Here is a 26,809-nt window from a genome sequence, read left to right as displayed (position 1 = left end):
TTTATTTGATACATCTACCACCCAAACGGGAAGCAACAACATCAGGTCCTAAATAAAGCATTTTGGCCTGACATACAAAAGCCATTTTACTGTATCCGATAGCCTATAAACTTAAAGAACTTGAACTCGTTTTCCGGCATTTTCACTCTCATTTTCCGCACCCATACAAAGGCGTGAACGGGCGAACAGTGGCATACCTACAACATCTTGATTGTCAATGTGTTAGTAAATGGGTGGTAGGTTTGTTTTGACGCGGAATAACGGTCCGTCACCGATGGGGTTTTGGTTTTTGTGGGGTGGAAATTTTCCATTGAGAATGAGAGCTGCATTTTCTCTTTGATTCTCTAGAGGCAGCACTCCCCCAAACCAACAGAGATGCGTGAGATCCGAAAAATGGCTCAAGTTCATGTTTTTGTTTGGGGTTCAAGGTTAATTTTGGGCTGGGGAGGAAAACAATGCTGGTGAGCAGTGGTCGCTCTGAAAATGAAAGGAATTTTCCATGGTGAAATTCTACTATTGGGCTGTGCTTACTTCTGTTCAAAATTTAGCTATCTTTACCTACCTGGCTCCAACGTAGCCTATTTCCGGTAGCTTAATTCGAGATCAAATTGATCACTTTAAAACACTTAAAATAACTATACTGCCGTGAATCGCATATCAGTCCCATCTTTGCTGGATTCCCTATGCAAATACTTTCAAAAAAAATGTGTGCAAAATCAGTAGGGGAGACTGGAGAGACTTGATCCCTTTTTCTTAATTTGCCTGTAACATTAAGAAAAAACACAAAACTAGATCAATTTTTCGTACAGAATGGCAGGTAAACATCTATTGCAAGTTTATACACAACAGAAGAACTTTAAATTATTGATAAAGTTTTCAAAACTGTGTTTTCATGGAGGCATGTCTTATGATGTATTTTTCAAAAATGGGTCACAATTGATCCCCTTTTGAGCACATGTTTAATTTAAAGGGAAAATAACTCCATTTTCTTTTCAAGTTTTCTTAAATTTTTGATGAATATGGAGTATTTGAAATTATAAGATATCCTTAAATTGTTAAGGATATGCCGTATTTTGAAAATGGGGATACTTGATTCCCCTTTTAATGGTGTGTAATAAAATAATAATTATCTGACACGTTTTATCATTGAATATACTAGAATTCCGAGTAAATAGAGGCTTCCAAATAGAATTTTATTTTTCACACATGTATAATGTGTGTGTAATCCTCGAGGGATCAAGTCTCCCCATGTCACTGTTGTATACATTAAGCTACATTAATTGAAATATTTATATAACAACCTTATTTGGATAAATACGTTTGATAGTATTTTATTTATACTATATGCTGTGAAATTTTGACACGATTTGGTTCAATTTTCACAAAGTTATTGAGATTTTTCGGAATCGCCTAAAAGATTTCTGAAGGACTGAAAACAAACCATCAGCCATTAAAAATAATGCAATGCACAATTAAAATCAATTGTAGCCAAAACATTGTCGTCTGTCCAGATGTTGTTTTGGAAAAATATATTAGAAAAAAACTGTTTTTGATTCCGAGAAAATATGGGAGGAACAAGTCTCCCCAGGGATCAAGTCTCCTCAGTCTCCCCTACCGGGTGGATCTCTAGAAACGGATCTCTACCAATGATGCATATATAATAGGTTAACAAACAGTCAAAATTTGAGATTTTTTGATGCACTCTATGAAAAGTTACAGCATGTTGAACTTTTTTTTTTGAGAAAAAAAAGTTGCCTATCCCAAACATTTTGGCCACCCCTTGTAATATTTACAGATATGGCTTGTGGCAATCGATTGTTTAGTGTAATGTCAGGAATATCGTAAACGGGGACATTCTTTCACGCGCATGATACAGGGACCGAGTATGTCCTTAGTCAAATCTAAACTGATCCTTTATTTCTATTATTACCGTCATCTTCACTCAACTCAGCTTGAGAACCCTTTCAGAGGGTTCGGCACTTTTACCGAATGGACTAGCCACTACAGTCCTTTCCCCTTTAGTTAAAACTATTTACAATGAATTTGTTTGAAAGATCTTGTAAAACAAAACAGTAAATTAAGTTACACAAATTTTACGAATTTTCTCAGCAAACATTTCGAATGAACGGTTTGAATTCGAGATCTGGGAAACAGATTATTGACTTCTTTACAGCAACAAATTTATGCAATTATCTTTTCATTATACAATAATTATAACATATTACATATTCTTTCTTGATAAATCTGTACACTATTGGGATGAGGTTGCAATTTTCCACCGTAAACTTTTCACGATTGATTCACTCATCCTCAGAATCTGATTCTGCATCCATAAAAGATAGATCCAAGCACGACCATCCGTCACGAATTAAAACTGCTGCGAAATAATAATCCTCTTCCTAATCTCAGTAACAGCTCCTCCAGCATATAGACGAAAACTTCGAATGCGCTCGATTCGGTTACAGCAACAACACAACAGCTGCCCTCTTCTATGTACATATCACCAAAACCAGTGGCAAATGCAATCGTTGCCTACGTGCTTTTGCAGACATAATGCAATGGTTTCGTATCTATCCGCATGCAAAACCGCCGTTCGAAGCAATCACAGAAGCAATAGTTAGCAATCACTATAAAATGCACCAGGTCCAAAACACCGTGCAGCATCCACGAAATGCACTTTCTCATGCTTTCCTTTTTCCTCGAGCAAAAAGTCAGATATGTACTAAAATCAGCACACAGGCGCAAATCATTTTACCACCCAGTTGATACATTGTGGCACAAGTGTATTGTCAACACTAGCACACTAGCAATATTATAATGCAATGTTAATGTGGTTGCGATCCTCTCTCCGTCTCATAGATCAAATGAAAATGGTATTCAATAGAAAGTGTACCCAATAAAAAAAAGGCGGCGTAAAAACTGGGGACAATAAAAAGTCCGATAATGCTATTGAATATAAAAATCGTACCAATAAACAAAAGAACGTTTCTCTGTCTAAAAATACAAAATAATTAGCCACAAACATCACGCCAAAAGTATAAGTAATATCGGGGTCGTGAAAAAAATGATAAAAATAACAGGTACTCTAACACAAGAAATACGCAAAAAAAATCATTTAAAATACACGTAAAAAACAAATTTGTACCGAAAAAATCACTCCAAAGGCACTAATTACCGGCGGTTGTGAAAAACACAGTACAAATTTAAACATTTCTTCTTTCATAAAAAAAAAATAAAACAAAATGGTACACGCCAAAATCACGAATCAAAAGTGTCACATCAAACTACTACTACTGTTTGTCACTACTGCAATAGTAGATTTTTTTATGAATCATTCGTACAAAAAGGTGGACACAAATACTGCACAACACTCACTAAAAACGATGTTGACCAAAAAATCACGCCAAAAGCAGAAAAAAAACAATGGTCGTGAAAAGTACGAACAAAACAAAAACACAGTTGGCACGTGCACAATAAAAAGCATTCCAAAAAATACACATGCATAAGATTAGGAAATGCACAATATAAAAAAACACAATAGCACGCTTATCACCAAACAAACATGTACTGAAAAAATCACGCCAAAAATGAGCTATCACCGGCGGCCGTGAAAGGCACAGTACAAATTGAAATGGTATCATTTTCTCCTCGTCGACAACTGTAATGTCAGGAATATCGTAAACGGGGACATTCTTTCACGCGCATGATACAGGGACCGAGTATGTCCGTAGTCAAATCTAAACTGATCCTTTATTTCTATTATTACCGTCATCTTCACTCAACTCAGCTTGAGAACCCTTTCATAGGGTTCGGCACTTTTACCGAATGGACTAGCCACTACATTTAGTACCAATAGTTTCAGTTGTGTAAGAAAGTTATGCTTTTTATTTAACTTTTTTCTGTGTGAACAGTTCACACTTATCTCTAGGTATCTATGACCTAGAGACTAGAAGTAAGAAGTGTATGTTCACAATGACTTATATGTCTGTATTTAGTATGGAATCACAATTTAGTAGCCGAAGGGCGTAGCTAGCTTTTCGGTCAGGGGGAGAGGGGGCAAGCACCCTTTAACCCATCAGCAGTCACGCTGTTGTATTTTGTACAATATGTTAAAAAAAGTTTGCCTGATCAACACAGGTGCTAGTAGCGGTGATGAATTTCTAAAAGATTAAGAATTTTTATTCACTCATGCATTATTTTGCTCTGATTTGTTGTTAACGTCTACAAAACATTCATAAGAAATTATAGCTAAACTCTTTTGGAAATTACGAACTCTTTTGAGGACTAACCAAGAATTTCCTGATTCCTGTATGCGTCCTTTTTAAATTATCTTCCCATTCTGTTCGCTGGAGGAATTTCTTCAGAAATTCTTGAAAAAAAAAATCAAATAAATCATCAGGTAATCCTGGAGAAGTTTTTGGGTATATCCCTGAGGACTTCTGAAATTTCCGAAGGAATTCCTAAATGAACTTTTGAAGAGAACCTGAGAGGAATTTCTGAAGAAATCACTAGAGGAATTCCCGGAGCAATCCCTGGAAGACTTTCTGAAAAAATCCATGAAGAAAAACCTAGATGAATCCACGGAGCAATTCATACAGGAATGCCTAGAAGAAGCCATGTGGAATCCCTGGAGGAATTCCCGAAGGAATCTCTGGAAGAATTTCTGGAAATATAGCTGGAGGAATTCCTGGATAAGTTATGGGATGAACCTAGTGAAATTTCTGAAGAGATCTCATGAGGAAATCCTAGATAAATTTCTGGAGGATTCCTTGGAGGAATTCTACGAGGAATGCCTAGAAAACACGGCACGGTAAAGGCTGGGTATGCTGCGCAATTCAGATCCCATTGTGATCCACTAGCCTCTGCCCAGCAACTCCTATCCCTACCTCCACGCGGTACCGGCCGGAAACTATGAGCAACCTTAGGGAAGATCGGGTAACCAACCCCGGTGGGAACTTTGGTCGTAGGCTGACAGGGAAGGGGGGGTTTGCTTCGGTAAACCTGAGCATCTGTTCTCCAGGAAGAGCGGCTCACAACAGCGTCTGATCCCCATGTTAGGGGCGGCTGATCTACGTCCGAGTGCCAGGGAAGGACTCTAAGCTCAACTGTGCACTATGGTCCTCCGGAAAGTAGGGGGTTGGTGTCAGGCCCTACGAGCCAGCCGTAAAAAACCATTGTAACGGAAAATCAGCAACAGAATAATACGAACCGAGACCAACGGCAACGACCCCAGCGAACAAAAAGGACTTGCGATTGGAAACTCGGTACGTGGAACTGCCGATCTCTCAACTTCATTGGGAGCACCCGCATACTCGCCGATCTACTGAAGGACCGCGGGTTCGGCATCGTAGCGCTGCAGGAGGTGTGTTGGACAGGATCCATGGTGCGAACGTTTAGAGGTAATCATACCATCTACCAGAGCTGCGGCAACACACGCGAGCTGGGAACAGCTTTCATCGTGATGGGTGATATGCAGAGGCGCGTGATCGGTTGGTGGCCGATCGACGAAAGAATGTGCAGGTTGAGGAACAAGGGCCGATTCTTCAACTTCAGCATAATAAACGTGCACAGCCCACACTCCGGAAGTACTGATGATGACAAGGACGCATTTTACGCGCAGCTCGAACGCGAGTACGACCGCTGCCCAAGCCACGACGTCAAGATCATCATAGGAGATTTGAACGCTCAGGTAGGCCAGGAGGAGGAATTCAGACCGACGATTGGTAAGTTAAGCGCCCACCAGCAAACGAACGAAAACGGCCTACGACTCATTGATTTTGCCGCCTCCAAAAATATGGCCATACGTAGCACCTTTTTCCAACACAGCCTCCCTTATCGTTACACCTGGAGATCACCACAGCAGACGGAATCTCAAATCGACCACGTTCTGATTGACGGACGGCACTTCTCCGACATTATCGACGTCAGGACCTATCGTGGCGCCAACATCGACTCCGACCACTATCTGGTGATGGTCAAACTGCGCCCAAAACTCTCCGTCATCAATAATGTACGGTACCGGCGACCGCCACGGTACAACCTAGAGCGACTGAAGCAACCGGATGTCGCCTCAGCATACGCGCAGAATCTCGAAGCCGCGTTGCCAGACGAGGGCGAGCTCGATGAGGCCCCTCTAGAGGACTGCTGGAGTACAGTGAAAGCAGCCATCAACGACGCAGCCGAGAGCACCATCGGGTACGTGGAACGGAATCGACGAAACGAATGGTTCGACGAAGAGTGCAGAACGGTTTTGGAGGAGAAGAACGCAGCGAGGGCGGTAATGCTGCAGCAAGGGACTCGACAGAACGTGGAACGTTACAAACAGAAGCGGAAACAGCAGACCCGCCTCTTTCGGGAGAAAAAGCGCCGCCTGGAAGAAGCGGAGTGTGAAGAAATGGAACTGCTGTGCCGTTCCCAAGAAACACGGAAGTTCTATCAGAAGCTCAACGCATCCCGCAACGGCTTCGTGCCGCGAGCCGAAATATGCAGGGATAAAGACGGAGGCCTCTTGACGGACGGACGTGAGGTGATCGAAAGGTGGAAGCAGCACTTCGATCAGCACCTGAACGGCGTGGAGAACGTAGGCACGGGAGCCCACGGCAACGGAAGGAACGACGACGCCAGATCTTTACCGTACGGCAAATCCTCCAGAAATGCCGTGAATACCAGGTCCCAACGCACCACCTGTTCATCGACTTCAAAGCGGCATACGATAGTATCGACCGCGCAGAGCTATGGAGAATCATGGAAAACGGCTTTCCTGGGAAGCTGACTAGACTGATTAAAGCAACGATGGACGGTGTGCAAAACTGCGTAAGGGTTTCGGGTGAACTATCCAGTTCATTCGTATCTCGCCGGGGACTGCGACAAGGTGACGGACTCTCATGTCTACTCTTCAACATCGCGCTGGAAGGTGTGATGCGACGAGCCGGGCTCAACAGCCGGGGAACGATTTTCACAAAATCCGGTCAATTTGTGTGCTTTGCGGACGACATGGACATTATCGCTAGAACATTTGGAACGGTGGCAGAGCTGTACACCCGCCTGAAACGCGAAGCAGCAAAGGTCGGACTGGTGGTGAATGCCTCAAAAACAAAGTACATGCTGGTAGGCGGAACCGAACACGACCGGATCCGTCTGGAAAGTAATGTTACGATAGACGGGGATACTTTCGAGGTGGTGGAGGAATTCGTCTACCTCGGATCCTTACTTACGGCTGACAACAACGTGAGCCGTGAAATTCGGAGGCGCATCATCAGCGGAAGTCGGGCCTACTACGGGCTCCAGAAGAAACTGCGGTCGAAAAAGATTCACCCACGCACCAAATGCACCATGTACAAAACGTTAATAAGACCGGTAATCCTCTACGGGCACGAGACATGGACCATGCTCGAGGAGGACCTACAAGCACTCGGAGTTTTCGAGCGACGCGTGCTAAGAACGATCTTCGGCGGTGTGCAGGAGAACGGTGTGTGGCGGAGAAGGATGAACCACGAGCTCGCTGCACTTTACGGCGAACCCAGCATCCAGAAGGTGGCCAAAGCCGGAAGGATACGGTGGGCAGGGCATGTTGCAAGAATGCCGGACAACAACCCTGCAAAGCTGGTGTTTGCAACTGATCCGGTTGGCACAAGAAGGCGTGGAGCGCAGAGAACACGATGGGCGGACCAGGTGGAGCGTGACTTGGCGAGCATTGGGCGCGACCGAGGATGGAGAGCGGCAGCCACAAACCGAGTATTGTGGCGTACTATTGTTGATTATGTCTTGTCTAAATGATGTTGAACAAATAAATGTATGTATGTATGCCTAGAAAAATATCATAAGAAACCTCTTGAGGAATTCATAGAGTAAAACTTCTATAGGAATCCTTGGAGGAATTCTTGGAGAAATACCTGAAGAAATCCATGAGGCAATTTTTGGGAAAATCTCTAGAGAGAATCGTGGAAGAACGCCTGGAGAAACTTCTGAACAAATTCCTGGCGTAATTCCTAGAGGCATTCTTGGATGAGACCCAGCAGGAATTCCTGGAGAAATTTCCTAGATGAATTCTTGGAGCAATCCCTTGAAGAATTCCTGGAAAAAACCTCCAGCGCAACTCTGGGAGGAATTGCTGGAGAAATTTCTGAAAAAAATCCCTTGAGAAATTCCAGAAGGATTTTCTGGAAGAACCCCTGAAATGAATTTCTGGAGGATTCCCTGGTGGAACCTCTGGGAATATCTCTGGAGAAACCCCTGGAGGAATCCCTGAAGCAATTTCTGGAGGAATCTCTGGAGAAATTCCTGGGGGTATGTCTTTTTTTTAGTTTTTATTAATGTGTATTTTGACTTAAATGCTAATTCTACAGTCTGGGGGAATGTCTGGAGGAATCCCTGAAAAATTCCAGAAAGTATTCCTGGAGAATCTCTGAAGAAATCCCTAGAGAATTTCCTGGAAGAATGCTTAAAGGAACTGCTGGAGGAATCCCTGGAGAAATTCATGGAGAAATCTCTGGAGGAATCCCTGAAGCAATTCCTGATGGAATCTCAGGAGAAATTCCTGGAGAAATGCCTAAAGGAATTCCTGACATAATATTTCGAAGGATGTCCAGCAGCAATTCCTGGAGGAATTTTTGAAGAAATTTCTGGAGGAATTCTTGGAGGATTTCCTGGAGAAATTCCTCGATAAAATCCTGAAGGTATGCCTGAAAGAATTCGTAGAGGTATTCCTGTGGGAATTGCTGGAGGAAGCAAAGATGGATTTTTTAAAAGGAATCACTACAGGAATTCTTGAAACAATTACTGGATGAATTTCTAGATGAATTCTGGGAGATTTCTCGTTTCATTTTATTATTTATCTATTTCTAAAAAAATAAAAATCCCTTGAGAAAATCCTGGAGGAATTCCTAATGGAATTTATAGAGGAATTCCTGGAGAAATCCTCGAAGGAATCCCTGAAAGAATCCGTGGGGAAATCCTTGAAGACATTTGTAAAGAAGTCCCTGGAGGAATCTTGATAGAAATTCCTGGAGGAATACCCGGATGAATCCCTGAAAATACCTTAAGGTATTCCCCCTGAAATTTTCTGGAAGAGTTTTTTGAAGAAATCCCAAGAGGATTTGCAGGAAGAATCCTTAGAGGAACTGCTGGAGGATTTCCAGGAGGAATCTTCGAGGGATTTCCTCGAGGAATCCCTGAAGAAATTTGTGGAGAAATCCCTGGAGGAATCTCAGGAGAAATTCCTGGAGAAATCCCTGAAAAGTTTCTGAGGGTATTCCTGAAGAGTTTTCTGGAAGAATTTCTGAAAAAAACCTCAGAAGATTTTCTGGAAAAATCCTCAGAAGATTTTCTGGAAAAATCCTCAGAAGATTTTCTGGAAAAATTCCTTGAGAAATTGTTGACATAATTTCTGAAGGATGTCCAGGAGCGATTCCTTGATCAATTCCTAGAGAAATTGCTGGAGGAATTCCTGAAGAAAATCTTTGAGTAATTCCTGGAGGAGTTCCTTGAGAAATTTCTGGATAAAATCCTGGACGAATTCCTGGAGGTTTTCCTTTGGAAATTGTTAGAGGAGTCCTTGAATAAATTCCTGGAGGAATATCTGGAGGAATTTTTGCAACAATTACTGGATGAATTTCTGGGGGAATCTCTAGAGAAGCTCTGGAAGAAATTTCTGAAAAAAAAAACCCTGAGAAATTCCCGGAGGAATTTCTTGAGAAATTTCTACAGTAAACCACGAAGGAATTTCTGAAGAAATCCCTGGGGGAATTCTTGGAAAAATTCGTGGAGAAATCCCTGGAAAATCCCTGAACAAGTTCCTGGAGGATTTTTTAACGAAATTCCTGGAGGAAAATCTGGAAGAATTCTTGAAAAAAATTCCTCGATTTATTCCTGATGAAATTCCTTGATGAATCCCTGACGGAATTCCTGGAGAAATATCTGCAATAATCCAAGGAGGAATTCCTGAAAGAATACCTGGAAATTTTCCTGGAAGAATGCCTAGGAGAATTCCTGGTGGAATTCTTGGAGGATTCCCTGAAGTAATGCATGGAGAAATTGTTGGAGGAATTCCTGTAGGAGTATCTGGATTTTTTGGAGGAATCCGTTTAAGAATTCCTGGATAAATTTTTGCAGGAATTTCTGATGGAATTACTGGAGGAATCTCTGCAGGACTGCCTGGAGGAAGTCCTGTAGGAATGCATTGTGGAAACCCTGGATGAATATTGTAGCAATTCTCGGGAGGATCCCTAGATGAATTTCTAGCGGAGTTTCTGGAGGAATCTCTAGTTGAATTCCATGAGGGATTTTAAGACAAATCCCTGCAAGAATTCCCAGAGGAATCCATGGAAAAAATCCTAGAGAAATTCCTGAAGAAATTCGTGGATAAAGCTCTTGAAGAATTTGTAATGGAATACCAGAAATAATTCCTGAAGAAATAGCAGATGCGATTCTTGGACAAATTCTGGAGAAAATAGTTCTTGAAAAAACTCCAGAAGGAATCCCGAAAGCAATTTCAAGAGGAATTACTGAGGGAATCCCTAAACAGTTCCTGGAGGAAGTACTGAATCAATTCCTGGCGGAGTTCCTTAAAAAATACAAGGAGGAATTTGGAGGAATTCTAAGAAGAGTTCCTGGGAGAATCTTTGGAGGATTTTTTAAAATTAGTTGTTCCAGAAAGAATCACAGAAGGAATTCCCGAGTTAAGCCCTGCAAAAAAAATTAGAGGAATCCCTGGAGAATATCCTAATAGAATGGCTGTAGGGATTAACGGAGGAATCTCTAAAAATACTCCTGGAGGAATTTACGAAAGAATTCCTGGGGGATTTTCTGGAGGAATCTCTAGAGGCATTTCTGAAGGAAACCCTGGATGAATTTTTAGGAGAATCCCTGCAGCAATTACCAGAGGAATCCCTGGAATAATTCCTAAAGAAATCGCTGAAGAAATTCGTGGAGGAATCCCAGCAAGAAGTTGCTGGTGGAATCCCTGGAGAAATCCTGAAGGAATTCTAAAAAGAGTTCGTGGAGGAACTCCTTAAGAAATCCCTGTTTCCTGAAGGAATCCTTGCAGGAGTTGCTGAAGAAACCCCATGAGGAATCCTGGAAGCAATTCCAAGGATTCCCTTAAAAGTCCCTGGAGAAGGTTTTGAATTGATTCCTGGAAAAGTTCCTGAAAGAATTCCAAGAAAAGAGAACTCCTGAAGGAATTCTAAAAAGTGTTCTTGGGGGAATTTTCGGAGGAATATTAAAAAATCCCTGGAGCTGTTCCTGAAAGAAACACAAGATATTCCCGGATGAATCTCTGGAGAAATTTTTGAAGGAAAATCTCGAGGAATCCCGGTTGCAATACCAAGAGGAATTCCTTAGGAAATCCCAGGAAAGCTTACTCAACAAATTACTGGAAGAATTTATGTAGGAAAACAATTTGAAGGAATCCATGTCTGCACTTATTTTTAGACAAATTATTGTTGGAATCTTTGGTATGATCATTGTGGATAAAAATGCTAATCATTAGAATAGTTGATTTTTGAAAATATTGTTCCTGGAACTCTGAATTATTCATAATCTTTGAGTTGGCTTGAATAAAAAAAATAAAAAAATCGGATTTGAGGCCAAATCTGAGATCTACAGGTTCCAAAAAAAAAACCCATGACGAAGAGAACAAAACTGCCGAGAATACGTAAGTTCACAGATTTTTTTTCGAAAAAATGTATTTTTTTTACATTAATGTCAATAAATTTTAGTGTTGATATCCAAAGATTTTCCACTTCTGTTCTCAAGTTATCTCTAATTAGATAAGTTAGAGCCTAAATGTGTTCACTAAGATGATAAGTCTTGCACCAATCATGTTTTAAAGTTCAAACATACTTTTTCAAGTCGCTCAACATATACTCAGAGGACCAGTACATGTTTTTAAAATATAAAACATATTGTTTTGCTTAAACAATTAATGAAGGAAGATCGAGAATTTTGATCAATGTTACGTGTACCTCGGAATACGATACTTTGGAAGTGAATATCTTGAGAATTACACAATACATATTTCAACACACTGTCTTCGGAGAAGTTCTTCAGAGGATCCATACTTCATGCATGGTAAACAAGAGTTCAATTTTAAATAGAAAGTAGATTCGTTTTCTTGATGTCCTAACCATGGTTTAAGATTTAAAGTTGGTGTCTTCGGTGGAGATATTGACACGAATGGGAATCTTTTGTTCAAATGATTACTAGTTGGAAATTTTCTCACTAAATGGAACTGCAGTATAATTGACTTCGATTTGACAAAGATTTCCGGTTAAAAAATACCGAACTAGAAGTGATTTGTATCACGGATATCTTGAATCTCCCTGAAGTTACATTTTAAAGATTCTTCCAGGAGTTCACCCCAAGATTTTTTCAATAGTTCTTCTCACATTATTCCCACAGGGATTTCTCCTGAGATTCTTCCAGAGAATTCAACCTGGATTATCTTATTGATTTCTCAAGGGATTCATTATTTTAGTAATTTATCCCGGGGCTTCATTACAAATGTCTCCGGGCTTTCCATCAGGGATTCCTTCAGAGATTCCTCCCGGGATGTTTTCATGGATTTCTTCCAGCATTTTTCTCGGAATTTTTTTCGCGATTTCCCCCGAAATTCCTTTTAGGATTCTTTCTGGGATTTCTGCATGGGTTTTTCCAGTGCTTCCTTAAGAGGTTCTTGCCAGGGTTCCTTCAGGGTTTCCTTAAGGACTCTGTCAAAGATTCCTCTAGGATTTGATTCTGGTACGGACTCCGTTACGAATTCCTCCCGAGATTCCTTTAGGTCACGTTCTATCGTGACGCACAAGTGAACCGTGTAAGTTGGTACCTAGTCATCATAAAACTAACTCATCCTTGCTCATTCGCTCAGTGCTCTATGTTCTGAGAACCCTCTCAGTGGGTTTTATCATTATACCGATGTTGTCTTGCTATAATTAGATTCATTAAGGCGAAACTGGACCCATTTCCTCACTTTTAGTGTTTGATTTTTTTTTATAAAATAACGAAGCAATATTTTTAAAATCGGTTTCGTGCACATGTAGAGTATGCATCAAGGTATCTCCTGATTTTTTTTCCAGATAGAAAATGTTTTTAGTTTTTGCAGAAATTATCTTTAAATAAAATTTTATAATAAAAATTCAGGAGATACCTTGATCCATACTCTACATGTGCACGAGAACCGATTTCGAAAATATTGCTTCGTTATTTTATAAAAAATCAAAAACTAAAAAGTGAGGAAATGGATCCAGTTTCGCCTTGTGGGTTTTCTTCTGGAATTCCTTCGGGAATTCTGTCCGGGTATACTACTTTAGGAATTTCTCCCAAAATTCCTTTATCAATACTTCTGGATTTTTTCATTGATTTTTACCGGGTTTTCTGTAGGGATGTCTTCCAAGATTCATTCAAATATTTTTTCAAGAATATTTCCCGGAGTTCCTTAAGAGATTTCTGCCAGAATTCCTTTCCACATTTCTCGTTGTTTGCTCCCGGAATTCTTTCAGGGGTTTCTCTTGAGATTTATTTAGAAATTTCTTCTGAATTTCTCCACGAGTTTGTCCCTAGATCTTTTCAGAGAATCTCCCGGGATTTTTTTTATTGGTTTGTCCCGGATTCTTCGGCATTTTTGTGATTCCTTCAGCGATTGTCCCCGGTATTCTTTTCACGTTGGTTTCCAGGATTCCTTCATTGATCATTCCTGAGGTTTCTTCAGGGTTTTCTCCTGAAATTCCTTCAGAGATTGCTCCAGAATTCTTTCAAACGTTTCTCCAGTACTCTTACTAGGATTTCTTAAGTTTTTTCTCCCAATATTGCCTTAGGTAGGGGTTTGTTCCGGAATTCTTTCACAGTTTGTTCCCGAGATTGCGTCAGAATTTCTCCAAGACTCTTACTATACACTGAGGACAACATTTTTTAAGAAATTCAATAGACCGGTCTTATGAAAAATCATCATATAAGATGACGCTTATGAAAATCATAAGATATCTTATAAACGTTATATTAGTTTAGTTCTACAACTTCTTATTGGGCTCTAACCACCCCAACTTCCGAAGCGTCGATGGGCGCGTCAGTGAAGCACGTGTCCTCCGACACTGGATCCTGGTTCGGTTCCAGATTGCGACTTTTTTATTTTGCGCAAACATAGTTAATAAGATGTATTATGACTTCATACGAATTTCTTATGGAAATCAAAACTATTTCTTATGTCGAAATTTTATAACACAAACTTATGACCTTTTTAAGGTGATACGGGACACCGTGGTTATTTTGCTATCTTCCGTTCTTTCATCATCATTACCCTCAGATTTTTACGATGCAAATCTCTAGTTCCAGTGCACTGATCTTACTGGAAACTTAGTTGATTATTCACCACATGTAAGCATGTTAACAAGCAAACGATTAATTTTCCTATTCATTTCATGCAGTATACAGTATACAGTTCTATAGAACTCGAGCTTTGCATCTTCAAAGTTTGAGAACAATGATTGATGATTATGATGACGCGCCGTAAAGCCTTTAGATCAGTTTTCTCAGTGTAGGTTTTCTCTCAAGATTCCTTCCAGTGTTCTTTCCGGGATTACTTCTATAGGATAATTTCTGGAATTCCTCCCGGGATTCTTCATTATTTCTTCCCGGGATTTCGACATTCTTTCGGAGATTCTTTTATTCCCGGATTACTTCCGGGATTTCTTCAGGATCCTTTTAGGGGCTTCTTAACAGATTACTTCCTTGATTCCTGCAACTATTCTTCCTGAATTTCGCGCAGGATTTCTTCAGAGACTTTCCAGGGAATCTTTCTGTACCTCGAAATACTTTGGAAGTGAATATCTTGAGAATTACACAATACATATTTCAACACACTGTCTTCGGAGAAGTTCTTCAGAGGATCCATACTGCATGCATGGTAAACAAGAGTTCAATCACAGACAAACAGACGTAACACTCTTCAAAACGGCTTGGCACATGCATTTAACGATCAATTCAAATTTCTTTTGATTTGCGCGATCGTTCCACCAGATGCGCTAGTGTTCGATCGCTTTGACGTTTTCCAGTGTACACGTTGCTGAATGATGCAAACGAAAATTACAGACAATTTGTGTAGTAGTGTGCGTTTTAGCAAAACGTCAAATCGAAATCCATCATGGCCGACAGTGTCGCGCGCGGTTCTCCCAACAGGTGGCAGTGTGCTCATGAAAATGACATCGAGCAAAAGTTTTTGATGAATTTCCTCTAAGAGTTACGTCTGTTTGTCTGTGGTTCAATTTTAAATAGAAAGTAGATTCGTTTACTTGATGTCCTAACCATCAGGTATCAGTAGGTCGGCTCTAGAGGCACGTTCTCCTCCATTCGGGAAATTTGTGCCTAACCATGGTTTAAGATTTAAAGTTGGTGTCTTCGGTGGAGATATTGACACGAATGGGAATCTTTTATTCAAAGAAAAAAAAAAGACAATTACACCGTCTTCGACCTTGCGGCCTCTACAGACTGAACAGTACAAACATTCGACAACGGACAACACATATAACACCCCAGTGGGCCAGTAGAGAATTTTCCGTTTGACGAAAAGTTTTCCCCGACTGGAGCGGGAATCGAACCCACACTCCGAGGCTTACGAGACACCTAAACGACTGACGCCGCTAACCGCTCGGCCACGAAGCCCACAAAAAAGTAATTTGTATCACGGATATCTTGAATCTCCCTGAAGTTACATTTTAAAAATTCTTCCAGGAGTTCACCCCAAGATTTTTTCAATAGTTCTTCTCACATTATTCCCACAGGGATTTCTCCTGAGATTCTTCCAGAGAATTCAACCTGGATTATCTTATTGATTTCTCAAGGGATTCATTATTTTAGTAATTTATCCCGGGGCTTCATTACAAATGTCTCCGGGCTTTCCATCAGGGATTCCTTCAGAGATTCCTCCCGGGATTTTTTCATGGATTTCTTCCAGCATTTTTCTCGGAATTTTTTTCGCGATTTCCCCCGAAATTTCTTTTAGGATTCTGTCTGGGATTTCTGCATGGGTTTTTCCAGTGCCTCCTTAAGAGGTTCCTGCCAGGGTTCCTTCAGGGTTTCCTTAAGGACTCTGTCAAAGATTCCTCCGGGATTTGATTCTGGTACGCACTCCGTTACGAATTCCTCCCGAGATTCCTTTAGGTCACGTTCTATCGTGACGCACAAGTGAACCGTGTAAGTTGGTCATCATAAAACTAACTCATCCTTGCTCATTCGCTCAGTGCTCTATGTTCTGAGAACCCTCTCAGTGAGTTTTATCATTATACCGATGTTGTCTTGAGATTCATTAAGGCGAAACTGGACCCATTTCCTCACTTTTAGTGTTTGATTTTTTTTTATAAAATAACGAAGCAATATTTTCAAAATCGGTTTCGTGCACATGTAGAGTATGCATCAAGGTATCTCCTGATTTTTTTTTTCCAGATAGAAAATGTTTTTAGTTTTTGCAGAAATTATTTTTAAATAAAATTTTACAAAAAAATGGTTTCTGCAAAAACGAAAAACATTTTCCACCTGAAAAAAATTCAGGAGATACCTTGATCCATACTCTCCATGTGCACGAGAACCGATTTTGAAAATATTGCTTCGTGCACGAGAACCGATTTTGAAAATATTGCTTCGTTATTTTATAAAAAATCAAAAACTAAAAAGTGAAGAAATGGATCCAGTTTCGCCTTGAGGGTTCTCTTCTGGAATTCCTTCGGGAATTCTGTCCGGGTATACTTTAGGAATTCCTCCCAAAACTCCTTTACCAATACTTCTGAAAATTTTCATTGATTTTTGCCGGGTTTTCTTTAGGGATGTCTTCCAAGATTAATTTTAATATTCTTTCAAGGATGTCTCCCGGGGTCCCTAAGAGATTTCTGCCGGAATCCCTTTCCACATTTCTCGTTATTTGCTCCCGGAATTTTTTCAGGGGTTCCTCCTGAGATTTATTTAGAATTTTTTTTCTGAATTTCTCCAAGAGTTTGTCCCTAGATCTTTTCAAAGAATCTCCCGGGATTTTTTCATTGGTTTGTCCCGGATTCTTCGGCATTTTTGCGATTATCCCCGGGATTCTTTTCACGTTACCTTCCAGTATTCCTTCATTGATCATTTCTGAGGTTTCTTCAGAGGTTTCTCCTGAAATTATTTTAGAGATTGTTCCAGAATTCTTTCAAGCATTTCTCCAGGAACCACCCCAACTTCCGAAGCGTCGATGGGCGCTTCAGTAAAGCACGCGTCCTCCGATCTCGACGACCCTGGGTCGATTCCAGGTTGCGACTTTTTTATTTTGCGCAAAAATATTTCATAAGTTGTCTTATGAAATGACTTCATACGAATTTCTTATGGAAATCAAAAGTTTTTTCTAACGTCGGAATTTCATAAGACAAACTTATGAACTTTTTAAGGTGATACGTGATCCTCTTGTTATTTTGCTATCTTCCTTTCTTTCATCATCATTAGTCATTACCCTCGGATTTTTACGATGCAAATCTCTAGTTCCAGTCCACTGATCTTACTAAAAACTTAGTCGATTATTCACATGTAAGCATGTTAACAAGCAAACGATTAATTTTCCTATTCATTTCATGCAGTATACAGTATACAGTTCTATAGAACTCGAGCTTTGCATCTTCAAAGTTTGAGAGCAATGATTGATGATTATGATGACGCGCCGTAAAGCCTTTAGATCAGTTTTCTCAGTGTAGGTTTTCTCTCAAGATTCCTTTCAGTGTTCTTTCCGGGATTACTTCTATAGGATAATTTCTGGAATTCCTCCCGGGATTCTTCATTATTTCTTCCCGGGATTTCGACATTCTTTCGGAGATTCTTTTATTCCCGGATTACTTCCGGGATTTCTTCAGGATCCTTTTAGGGGCTTCTTAACAGATTACTTCCTTGATTCCTGCAACTATTCTTCCTGAATTTCGCGCAGGATTTCTTCAGGGATTTCCAGGGAATCTTTCTGAGATTCTTTTAATATTTTTTTTTCAGGAATCCTTTTGGTATTCCTCCAGCGATTCCTTCATTGATGCCTTTACTGCCCCTATTCGCATAACAGTCTCATGTTTGCTGGGTTTCGTATTCACATGGGACTGTTGTGCGAATGGGGGCAGTTTAGAGGTTCCTTCATCCAGGACTTCTCTTCAGATTCTTTCGGGATTACTTCAGGATTCTCTCATGGATTGCTCCCGTGATGTTGTATTACTTTTGCGATTTCTCCCGGGATTTTTCTTAAGACCGAATTATTCTAGATATTCCCGGAATTTTTGCGAGTACTATTCCATGAGGGGAAGAAGGAAATTCTTCGATTGTGTATCGAGCCATGTAATGTGAAAATATGCCTCAAAAAGCAGGAGAACGTCAAAAAATTATTTAAAAAAACGCTTGAGAAAAGATCCTGAACCGACCGGGAATCAAACCCAGACACTCTTAGCATGGTCTTACTGAATAAATAGTTTGAATTAGATTAAAACATACGAATAAGTAAGGATTTCTTCGATAGGACAAAAATGTAGCCATCGTGGCAATGCAAGACATTTCTTTTCTTAGCATAATACAAACATTCATGTAATTATTAAATTTAGCAAATTTTATTATCTAAAGCTGACTTTTTCCTCCCAATGCACCAATTTGAGTCCTTCCCTTTACCCATATTTATGGCGGTATTACGATAGTTTGATTAGTCCACCGGTTTCAACGTGATGAACCGCGACAGAATGAACACCACGCAGATGGTGGCCGCCACGAAGCACACCACAAACATGTAAAAACTCTCCTCGGTAAACACATCGGTAAAGGCAGGAATCTGATGGTACCAGTTCTCGATGATGGCCATGTGGCCACCCTTTATCTTTTTGTCCGTCATTTTTTCTCCTGGGTTGCTGTAAAACGGAACGATCACTCCGCGTTCTATCGTCGCTTGGTGCCGCCGGCCTTCTTCTCGGATTTGGTCTTGAGGCCACTGGAGACGATCTCTTTGGGGGCTAGGCTGGAAACGTGCTTGTTGCACAGCTGGAGCAGTTCCAGCGTCGAAAGATTCGCACTGTTGAATTCGATCTTCTTGAGTTTGGCTTCGGCTTGCGCCGTGGGGGTCAGTTGGAACACGATGGAAGGCGACCGTCTATCGCAGACCACTTCCGATTTCAGCAGGCAGGATGGATTGGATTGAACGGTCCGTGGCGAGGACAGGTGCTGGAGGAATTCTCTGTATGGTGGTAGATGAGAAAAGAATAATGTCAGTTATAGTTTCCAAAGGAATAAACGCATAGCGATGAAATGGGTTACAATTTGTTTTTTCAATCTATGAATTCGCAAAAAATCGTTCGTGATAAACGGCTATAAGATTTTTGATTCCATGAGAGCATTCTACGCCATAAGCCCTTAAAAATTAATCAATCGCTTCGTTGATTAACGCCAGCCAAGACGATCTGTAGCTTCTACTACGTGACCACGAATGCCCTACAAAATTATAGGGTGCCTCCATACTGTATCATAGAGTCTGCATATCAACTTAAGAAATCCTAAAAAAAATCCTTATCCTTGGAGAAATATCTAGAGAGAAACTAGGACTCCTCCAGAAATTATTGGTGCGGAGCGGACCTGGTGTGATGGTTAGAACACTTGACTATCACGCCGAGGACCTGGGATCGAATCCCACTCCCGACAAACTCGCAAAATGTGAGTTCTTCCTTCGGAAGGGAAGTAAAGTGTGGGTCCCGAGATGAACTAGCCTAGGGCTAAAAATCTCGTTAATACAGATAAAAAAAAAGAAATTTTTGGTGGAATCTCCCATGAAATTACAGCTGAGATTCCTACAAAAAATCCTGCAGGGATTTTTACAAGGATTTCTAAAGATAATTAAAAAAAAAATACCCACCAGCTGGAAATCTACTTGATAGTTCTTCAGAAATTCTTACAGGGATTGCTTCAGGAATGCTACTGGTATTCATAGCAATTTTTGAAGCAAATATTTACAAGAACGATTAGTATATGAATGAATACTTGGAGAAACCTCTGGAACAATCTCAGCAAAAATGACATTTGTGAAAAAATTCTAAGCGGATTTTTCCGAGCATTTCTCGATGGATTCCTCCAAGAGTTCCTCTTGGCATTTTTCAGCGGATTTCTCCAAGAGTTTCTCCAGGAATTTTCTAGAAATGGTCACTGAAATTCCTGCAGAAGGTACTTCCGTGATATCAACAGAGATTTTTTAAAAGATTCCTCCACAAATTCTTCTTGGAAATACCCCAAGAATGCCTGCTGGGTTACCTCCAAAAATTCCTCATAAGGTTCCTCCAAAGATTTCCCAAGGATTCCTCTAGGAATTTGTTTTGGAGTTTTCCAGCAATTTCTTTGGAATTACATCTAGAAATTTTTGCTGGGAATATTTCAATTTTTTTATGGGATTTATTAGGCATTCCTCTTGAAATTTATCCAAGAATTACATCTAGAAATTTCTGCTGCGATTCCTCCAATTATATTTGATTCCCTGCTGTAACTTCTCTACGAATTGCTTAAAAATATCACCATGAGATATTTTTTCTGCGATACCTTCAGAATTCTTCTTCTAGGAATATCTCTACGTATTCCTACTGGAAATTCTCTTCAGATTACTTTTTGAATTTCTGTTGAAATTGCAGCTAGGAATGCTGCTGGAATTCCGGGTATTCGTCGTTAGTATCTTCGAAGAAGTCTTGCTGGGTTTCTTCAACAATTCCTAGAAATCCTCCTGGAATTCATGAGAGATTGCTAAGAGCAATATATCAGCAAGAATTTCTAGAGGTAATGTCAGACGAGTTATTGGATAAATCCTTGCGGAACGTTCTGAAGGAATCTCAAGAGGAATTCCTGGAGTAATCTTTGGAAAATCTCCAAAGGAATTGAAGGATGATTCTGAAGACTGTTTGGGAGCTATATCTGAAAATACCTTTGGAGAAATCACTGGAAGAACTTTCGCAGAAATTCTCTGAAAAAAATCTTGGAGGAATCCATGAAAGAATGGACAAATCACAGGAGGAATTTCTGGAGGAACTTCAAGTGGACTCCCTAGAGAAATTCCTGGAGGAATCCTTGAAGGTATATCTTCAGCAACTCCAGCAGAAATTTCTAGGGAATCCCATCAGGCATTCTTGGAAGCAATCCTAGATAAATAAATGGAAAATACCGTTTCAATTCCTCCGAAAATGCCAGATGGGATTCCTTCCACAGATCTGTGAGCATTCTCAAAGTTTTAGACAACATTTTGGAGATTAATGTAAGGGGTCGTACACAAATTACGTCACGCTTTTAGGGGGAAGGGCGGGTTTTTGCAGAACGTGACAACCCTTACAAAAAATATTGATGTCCCATACAAAAAGTGTGACATAGGGGGGAGGGGGGGGGTTGAAAAAGGTTGATTTTTGCGTGACATAATTTGTGTATCACCCCTAAGATTTATGCAGAACCCAAAATGCACACATCTCATGTTTTCTTGGTATTTGGTAAAGAACACTCTCTTCTATTGATAATGCTAATTGGAACTATATTTAAAGGATGTATTGTAGGTATATGACCGATGATCTTCGACAATAAATGTGTTCCATTTTTTACGTTTGTTTGTCTGAGTTATTAGTTAATAACTCTTATAAATTGTGCGGCTGCTCATGTTTTAACAGCGTGCATTGAACACGAAATGCAGTTATTATATTCTATGTTTTCCTCTATTCCACCAGGGGCCGGCAGTAAATCACCACCGGAGTCAAGCTGGCGGAAATGTCAACAGAACGGGAATTGACTCCCGGTGGACCTCCACAAATGCATCCTCTATCGTACTCAGATCTGGCCACTCACATCCAGCTGAATGGCGTCAACATCATGGGCAAAAACTTCAGCGGTATGTTTTTCTTCAAACTCTTCTCACGTACATTACATACGCAGATTCTAAACAGTAGTTACCTATGGTACAATCTAGTAGCCCTCGTCTCCTCTCTATATCGGTGCGCTTACTGTTCTTTTCCTATTTTGGTTGATTTCGATCCTAGGTTACTGCAATTATTTCACACACTTTTCCTAAGAACCTTCTCCGGTTTCCAAAGCACTAACTCTAAAACTATCACTTCCACCAGTCGAATACGTAATCTATCTTCTTTAAACAGCAGTATTTAAACGATATTTTTACAAGCAGTCTCTTTTCTAGCAAAATTTTCCGAGTTTTCTTCGCCAAAATGCTTGAATATTCTGACATACGCATGCGCACTATACAGGTTTTCCCATGAAAATGAGGCAATTTTCTCGATCCCTTTGACACGCTTTTCCTGTGGATCCACGATAGGGTGAGGCTAGTTTTGTAAAACATTTGAAAGTGTTTGCAACATTTTTTTATTACATTAAATGTACGTGTTTACGTGTTTTTCTCGTAAAACACCTCTGAATCTCAATAGTTTTGACCAAATATTTGTTTTCCGTTGGCTCTAAAGCAGAAACCAACGCTTACAGGATTTAGAGATAAGCCCAGTTTCGTGTTCAAAAGGAATCGCTCAAGAAACTTCTTGAGTGATTCCTGGCAGAAACTTTCTTCGGTTACTGCCATTTGAACTGTCATTTTTTCGCTACTGCGTACTGCGATCGAGCAAAAACCGGTTCCTTGAACAATTCAGGCAAGGAATTTTCCATGCATCAAGATAGGCCGAGAAATTCCTTCTGAACCGCAAACAGCCCTATAAAGTTTTCAATATATGCTAAAATTATTTTAGCAAGGTCAACTTGATAGTTAATAGTTAGATTTGAATTAATTTCCTTTACGAATGATTATTGTCCAATTCACCTTTCCTTGATCTGAGCAAAAGTTGTAATAACTAACAGGCTACCGTTAAAAAAAAAATACAATTTCATAAATAATTGTTTGAATTTAGAAGACCACTCGAATTCTAAATAAAAGTTCCGATAAATAAGTCGCACCCTAATACCACCCCAGACGACGGTGCACCCTCACTCACCTAGTGGGAACGGCATTTTCCTGAAACGGATCGAACGTGACCGTAATGCGCTGCACCGCCTTCAGGTTGATCAGCTTCAGCTGCTTGCCGATGGCGGACACGATACCTCCGGAGCGGCTGAACGTTCCTCCCACCTTGATGGACATGATGGTTTTCGTTTGGATGTTTTTTTGTTCCTTCCTGGCTGGATTGAGTTTATTTTTCGGCTCTTGAATTTGATGGTTTCATAACAACACACGCGCGACTGACTGACACTGACGGACGAAAGACGACCAGCGAACGGGAAAACTGCGTTCCTGGAAATTTTGACAGATCATCGGCTGCAGCTCGTCTAAAAATGGGATGCAACTCGGCTAAAATTTAGTTTCGTTGCAGCGGTACAGCTGAAGTTTACGGCAAGGGTGCCAATTTTTTTTTCAGAATTCGTGGTCAGAAATTTACAGGAAGTGTGCAGGCGTGCAGGCACGTACGCAATCTTTTAGCGAAACGACGGCTGATTAAATATTTAAGGTCTGAGGTCAAGCTCGTCCGTTGAAAATTTGAAATTACCACGTGCTGCCGTTGAAAAAGCACGTTTTAGCTCTCTCGGAGAGGCAGCTTGTCCCACTCGTTCGGGGTTGGCAGTGTGGCCAGGATTATTTTGAAATGAGTTTATGGTTCAGTATAGCCAAAGTTGTACAAGATGGTTTTGTATCAACATTCTGGTTTTCATTTTGTCCTCAGTGACAAAAGTTATAACATGGATATGGTAGAAGATTTGCAGAGAAAGAAAATAATGTAAACAAATATAATAATGAAAGATGTGAATATAACTGACTCAGTAAAAGGTCGGGTATTCATCAAGAATATACTGATGGTGTCTGAGCTCGTTTCTTGATCAGTACATAAACTTTACATAAATTATCGTTGTTATCCAAGGCTATGGGTATCTTAGCATGCATATACGATATAAGAATGCGAAAATGATTCATTGATCATAGAAACCACCTAGCTATTTGCTTTATAATTACAAGCTAAGTAGCAGGTTGAGTCCAAAAGACGGGAGTTACGGAGAAGTAGAACAAGAATAAGTGTATTGTATTGATACAGCAATAAAATGCATAGCGAATTATATATAACAAGCAGAGTTACTTCTTATTACGCTTGACGTCGGAGAAGATTTCCACTATTGTTTCATAGAGCATTTCATTGTGTTTACATTTATATTGAAACTAAATACTATCACAGCATGGAATCATAAATGGTTAGACTTATCAAATCTCTTGTATCTAAAGGTAGGATCTCAAATCATTATTGGCAACCACAAAAACGGTGATCCACACCGACCTCAATTTTCTCATTTCAGTCGATACCAACAAAGCAGAAGAGAAAATAAACTCTCCCGGCTGAAGGCTGTGGATGGATGCCCGCAGATGGGAGAACAATAGAGCACGGTATAAACAAACCCCGTCCTGGCAGGGCAGGTGCGTTTGGTAGCTGCGAAATAGTTGCTATGAAAATTATTTCGTGCAGTTCGAGCAAGTTGCTCGAATACTCAATCAATGATTTTATGTAGCAGCAAATGCATTGATTTGCATTCATTGCATTGCATTGATTGCAATTCAAGGTTTACATGGAAAACTAAGAGAAAATAAACTAAATCTTCTCAAAACTTAAACAAAACAGAAACATTATATAGATTCAAATTTATTTAACATATTTCATTCAAACATACAGAGAAAATAAAACTGCTCGAAACTCTAGTCGGCTGTAAGCGTCGACTCATAGGAGAGCTACGAATTTCATAGAAATCATATATGGTATACCCGATGATTTTGGGTGGATCGGTGAATATTTTTTTATCATCCGGAAATTCATCTAGAAATTCAATGGATTTCCTTCGAGAATTTCTCTAGGAATTCCTCTTGAAGTACCTCCAGAAATTTCTCTAGGAGGTCCTCCACGAATTCCTCAAGGTGTCCTTCAAGGCAGTCTTTCAAGGCAGTCTTCAGGAGATTTCTTGAGAAGTTCCTCCCGGAAATCCTCAAGGTGTTCCTCCAAAAAATCCTTTAGGAGTACCTCTACGAGTTCCTCTGGAAATACCTTGGGAAGTGTCTCCAGAAATACCTTTTGGAGCCCAACCAAGAAATTCCAGAAAATTTCTAGAAGTTCAAAAGATTTTTTTTTCTACGAGCTTCTCCAGGATATTCTTGGGGAGTTCCTCCGAGAATTCTTCCCAAAGTTCCTCGCAAATCTCCTGTAGAAAATCCTCAAGGAATCCCTCTAGGAGATTGTCTAGGAGTTTCTTCTAGAAATTCTTCTAGAAGTAGGATTTTTTCTATAAGTTCCTCCGGGAATTCCTCGAGGACTGCCAAAGGAAACTCTTTGGAGTTTCTCTAGGGATTTCACTAGAAGTTACTTCGTGAAATCCTTTTCGAGTGTCTCCAGGAATTCTTCTTGAGTTCTTCCGGAAATTCCTCTAGAAGTTCTTCCAGAAATTGCTTTTCGAGTGCCTATGAGATTTCTTTGTAGGAGTTCCTCAAAGAATTCCTCGGGATTCCTCTAGTCGGTCCTCCGCGAGTTCCTCTAGGAGTTTCAATTGCATTTTTTTTCTAGGAGTTTCTCTAGGAATTCCCCAAAGAGCTCTCTTGAGATTGCCTCTAAGAGTTCCTCCAGAAGTTTCTCTAGGAACCTTTAAAAAGTTCAAATGCATATTTTCTAAGAGTTTATTCTGGAATTCTTCGAGAGGTTCTTTCGGATATGCCTATAGGAATTTCTCCGGGAATTCCTGAAGGAGTTCCCACCCTTAGTAATTTGTCCAGCAGTTTCTGCGGGGCTTCCTTTAGAAGTTTCTCCAAGAGTTCCTATAGTCTCGCCGGGAATTCTATTAGGATTTCCTCCAAGAATTACTCTAGGAGTTCCTCCAGGAATTTCTACAAGTTCTTCCGGGAATCCTAAGAATTTTTTCGGGAATTACTCTTGGTGATCATTCAACAATTCCTCCAGGAACTCCTCCAAACAATTCTTAAGTAGTATACCTCTAATTCCTGTAGGAGTACCTCCAAGAATTTCTTGAGAAATCTCTCCAGAAATATATCTAGGAATACCTCTAGAAATTCCTCTAGAAGTTGAACATGCCTTTTTTCAGGAGTTACTCCTGGATTTCCTCGAGGAGTTTCTCGGAGAATTCTACCAGAAATTCGTCCAGAATTTTTTCAAGAAGCTCTTCTAGGAGTTTCTCCGGAAACTCTTTCAGAAGTACCGATTGGATTTTTTTATGAGATCATCCGGGAATTTCTCTAGAATTTCTCTGAGAGATTCTCCGAGGATTCCTCAAGGAATTCCTCGAGGAGTTTCTCCGGTTAATCCGCTAGGTGGTCTTCTGGGAATTGCTATAGAAGTTCCAAGAGGAAATTTTTTCTAGAAGTCTCCCCGAAAATTATTCTAGGAATTCTAAGAATTTCGCTAGGAGTCCTTCCGGGAGTTTTCTTGGGAGTTCCATCAAAAATTCCTCTAGGAGTTCATCCGGAAATTACTCTTCGAGCTCCTATCGGATTTCTTTCCAAGAGTTGCTCCGGGAATTCCTCTAGGAGTTTCAATTTGATTTTATTCTAGGAGTTCCTCCAGGAATTTTCCTAGGAGTTCTTTTGGAAATTTTTCAAATGTGATTTTTTCTAAGTGTACATAAATTTCTCGAGAAGTTCTCCAGGAAATGCCTATGGGAGTTTAACCGGGAATTCCTGAAGGAGTTCCTACCCCAGTATTTTCTCGATAGGTTTCTCCGGGAATCTAGATCCTAGATTCCTCTAGGATTTCCTCCAAAAATTCCTCTAGGAGTTCCTCCGGAACTTCTTAAAAAAGTT

General features: G+C 40.3%; 4 protein-coding genes across 8 annotated transcripts in view; 2 read left to right on the top strand and 2 right to left on the bottom strand.

Annotated features, from left to right (window-relative positions):
* The window catches only part of LOC134284167 (uncharacterized), a 309,616-nt gene extending 296,572 nt beyond the window's left edge, over positions 1 to 13,044 (top strand). The window contains exon 2 of the mRNA XM_062842552.1: positions 4,817 to 13,044. Within this exon, the coding sequence (XP_062698536.1) occupies positions 5,381 to 6,772 (1,392 nt within the window). The 5' untranslated portion in view covers positions 4,817 to 5,380 and the 3' untranslated portion in view covers positions 6,773 to 13,044. The remainder of the gene's footprint in view (positions 1 to 4,816) is intronic.
* Positions 1 to 26,809, top strand: part of LOC109425656 (protein argonaute-2) — a 129,176-nt gene that overhangs the window by 30,044 nt on the left and 72,323 nt on the right. For all 5 annotated transcript variants that reach the window (XM_029865561.2, XM_029865562.2, XM_029865560.2 and 2 more), the window contains exon 2: positions 21,705 to 21,865. In XM_029865561.2, the coding sequence (XP_029721421.2) occupies positions 21,745 to 21,865 (121 nt within the window). In that variant the 5' untranslated portion in view covers positions 21,705 to 21,744. The remainder of the gene's footprint in view (positions 1 to 21,704; positions 21,866 to 26,809) is intronic.
* LOC109425670 (uncharacterized) lies at positions 18,563 to 18,859 on the bottom strand. The gene has a single exon (XM_062842556.1). The coding sequence runs from the start codon at positions 18,857 to 18,859 to the stop codon at positions 18,674 to 18,676; it is 186 nt and encodes a 61-aa protein (XP_062698540.1). The 3' UTR covers positions 18,563 to 18,673.
* LOC109413547 (uncharacterized) lies at positions 18,563 to 23,224 on the bottom strand. The gene is made up of 2 exons (XM_029865584.2): positions 22,968 to 23,224; positions 18,563 to 19,198 (listed from the first exon to the last, which is right to left on the bottom strand). Exons 1-2 carry the CDS (start codon positions 23,111 to 23,113, stop codon positions 18,904 to 18,906), a joined length of 441 nt encoding a protein of 146 aa, XP_029721444.1. The 5' UTR covers positions 23,114 to 23,224; the 3' UTR covers positions 18,563 to 18,903.

This window comes from Aedes albopictus, chromosome 3 (assembly GCF_035046485.1).
Source record: "Aedes albopictus strain Foshan chromosome 3, AalbF5, whole genome shotgun sequence".
In the NCBI taxonomy this organism is placed as follows: Eukaryota; Metazoa; Arthropoda; class Insecta; order Diptera; family Culicidae; genus Aedes; species Aedes albopictus.
Note: the sequence above shows the minus strand (reverse complement) of the source record. Positions and strands in the feature narration are given on the sequence as shown.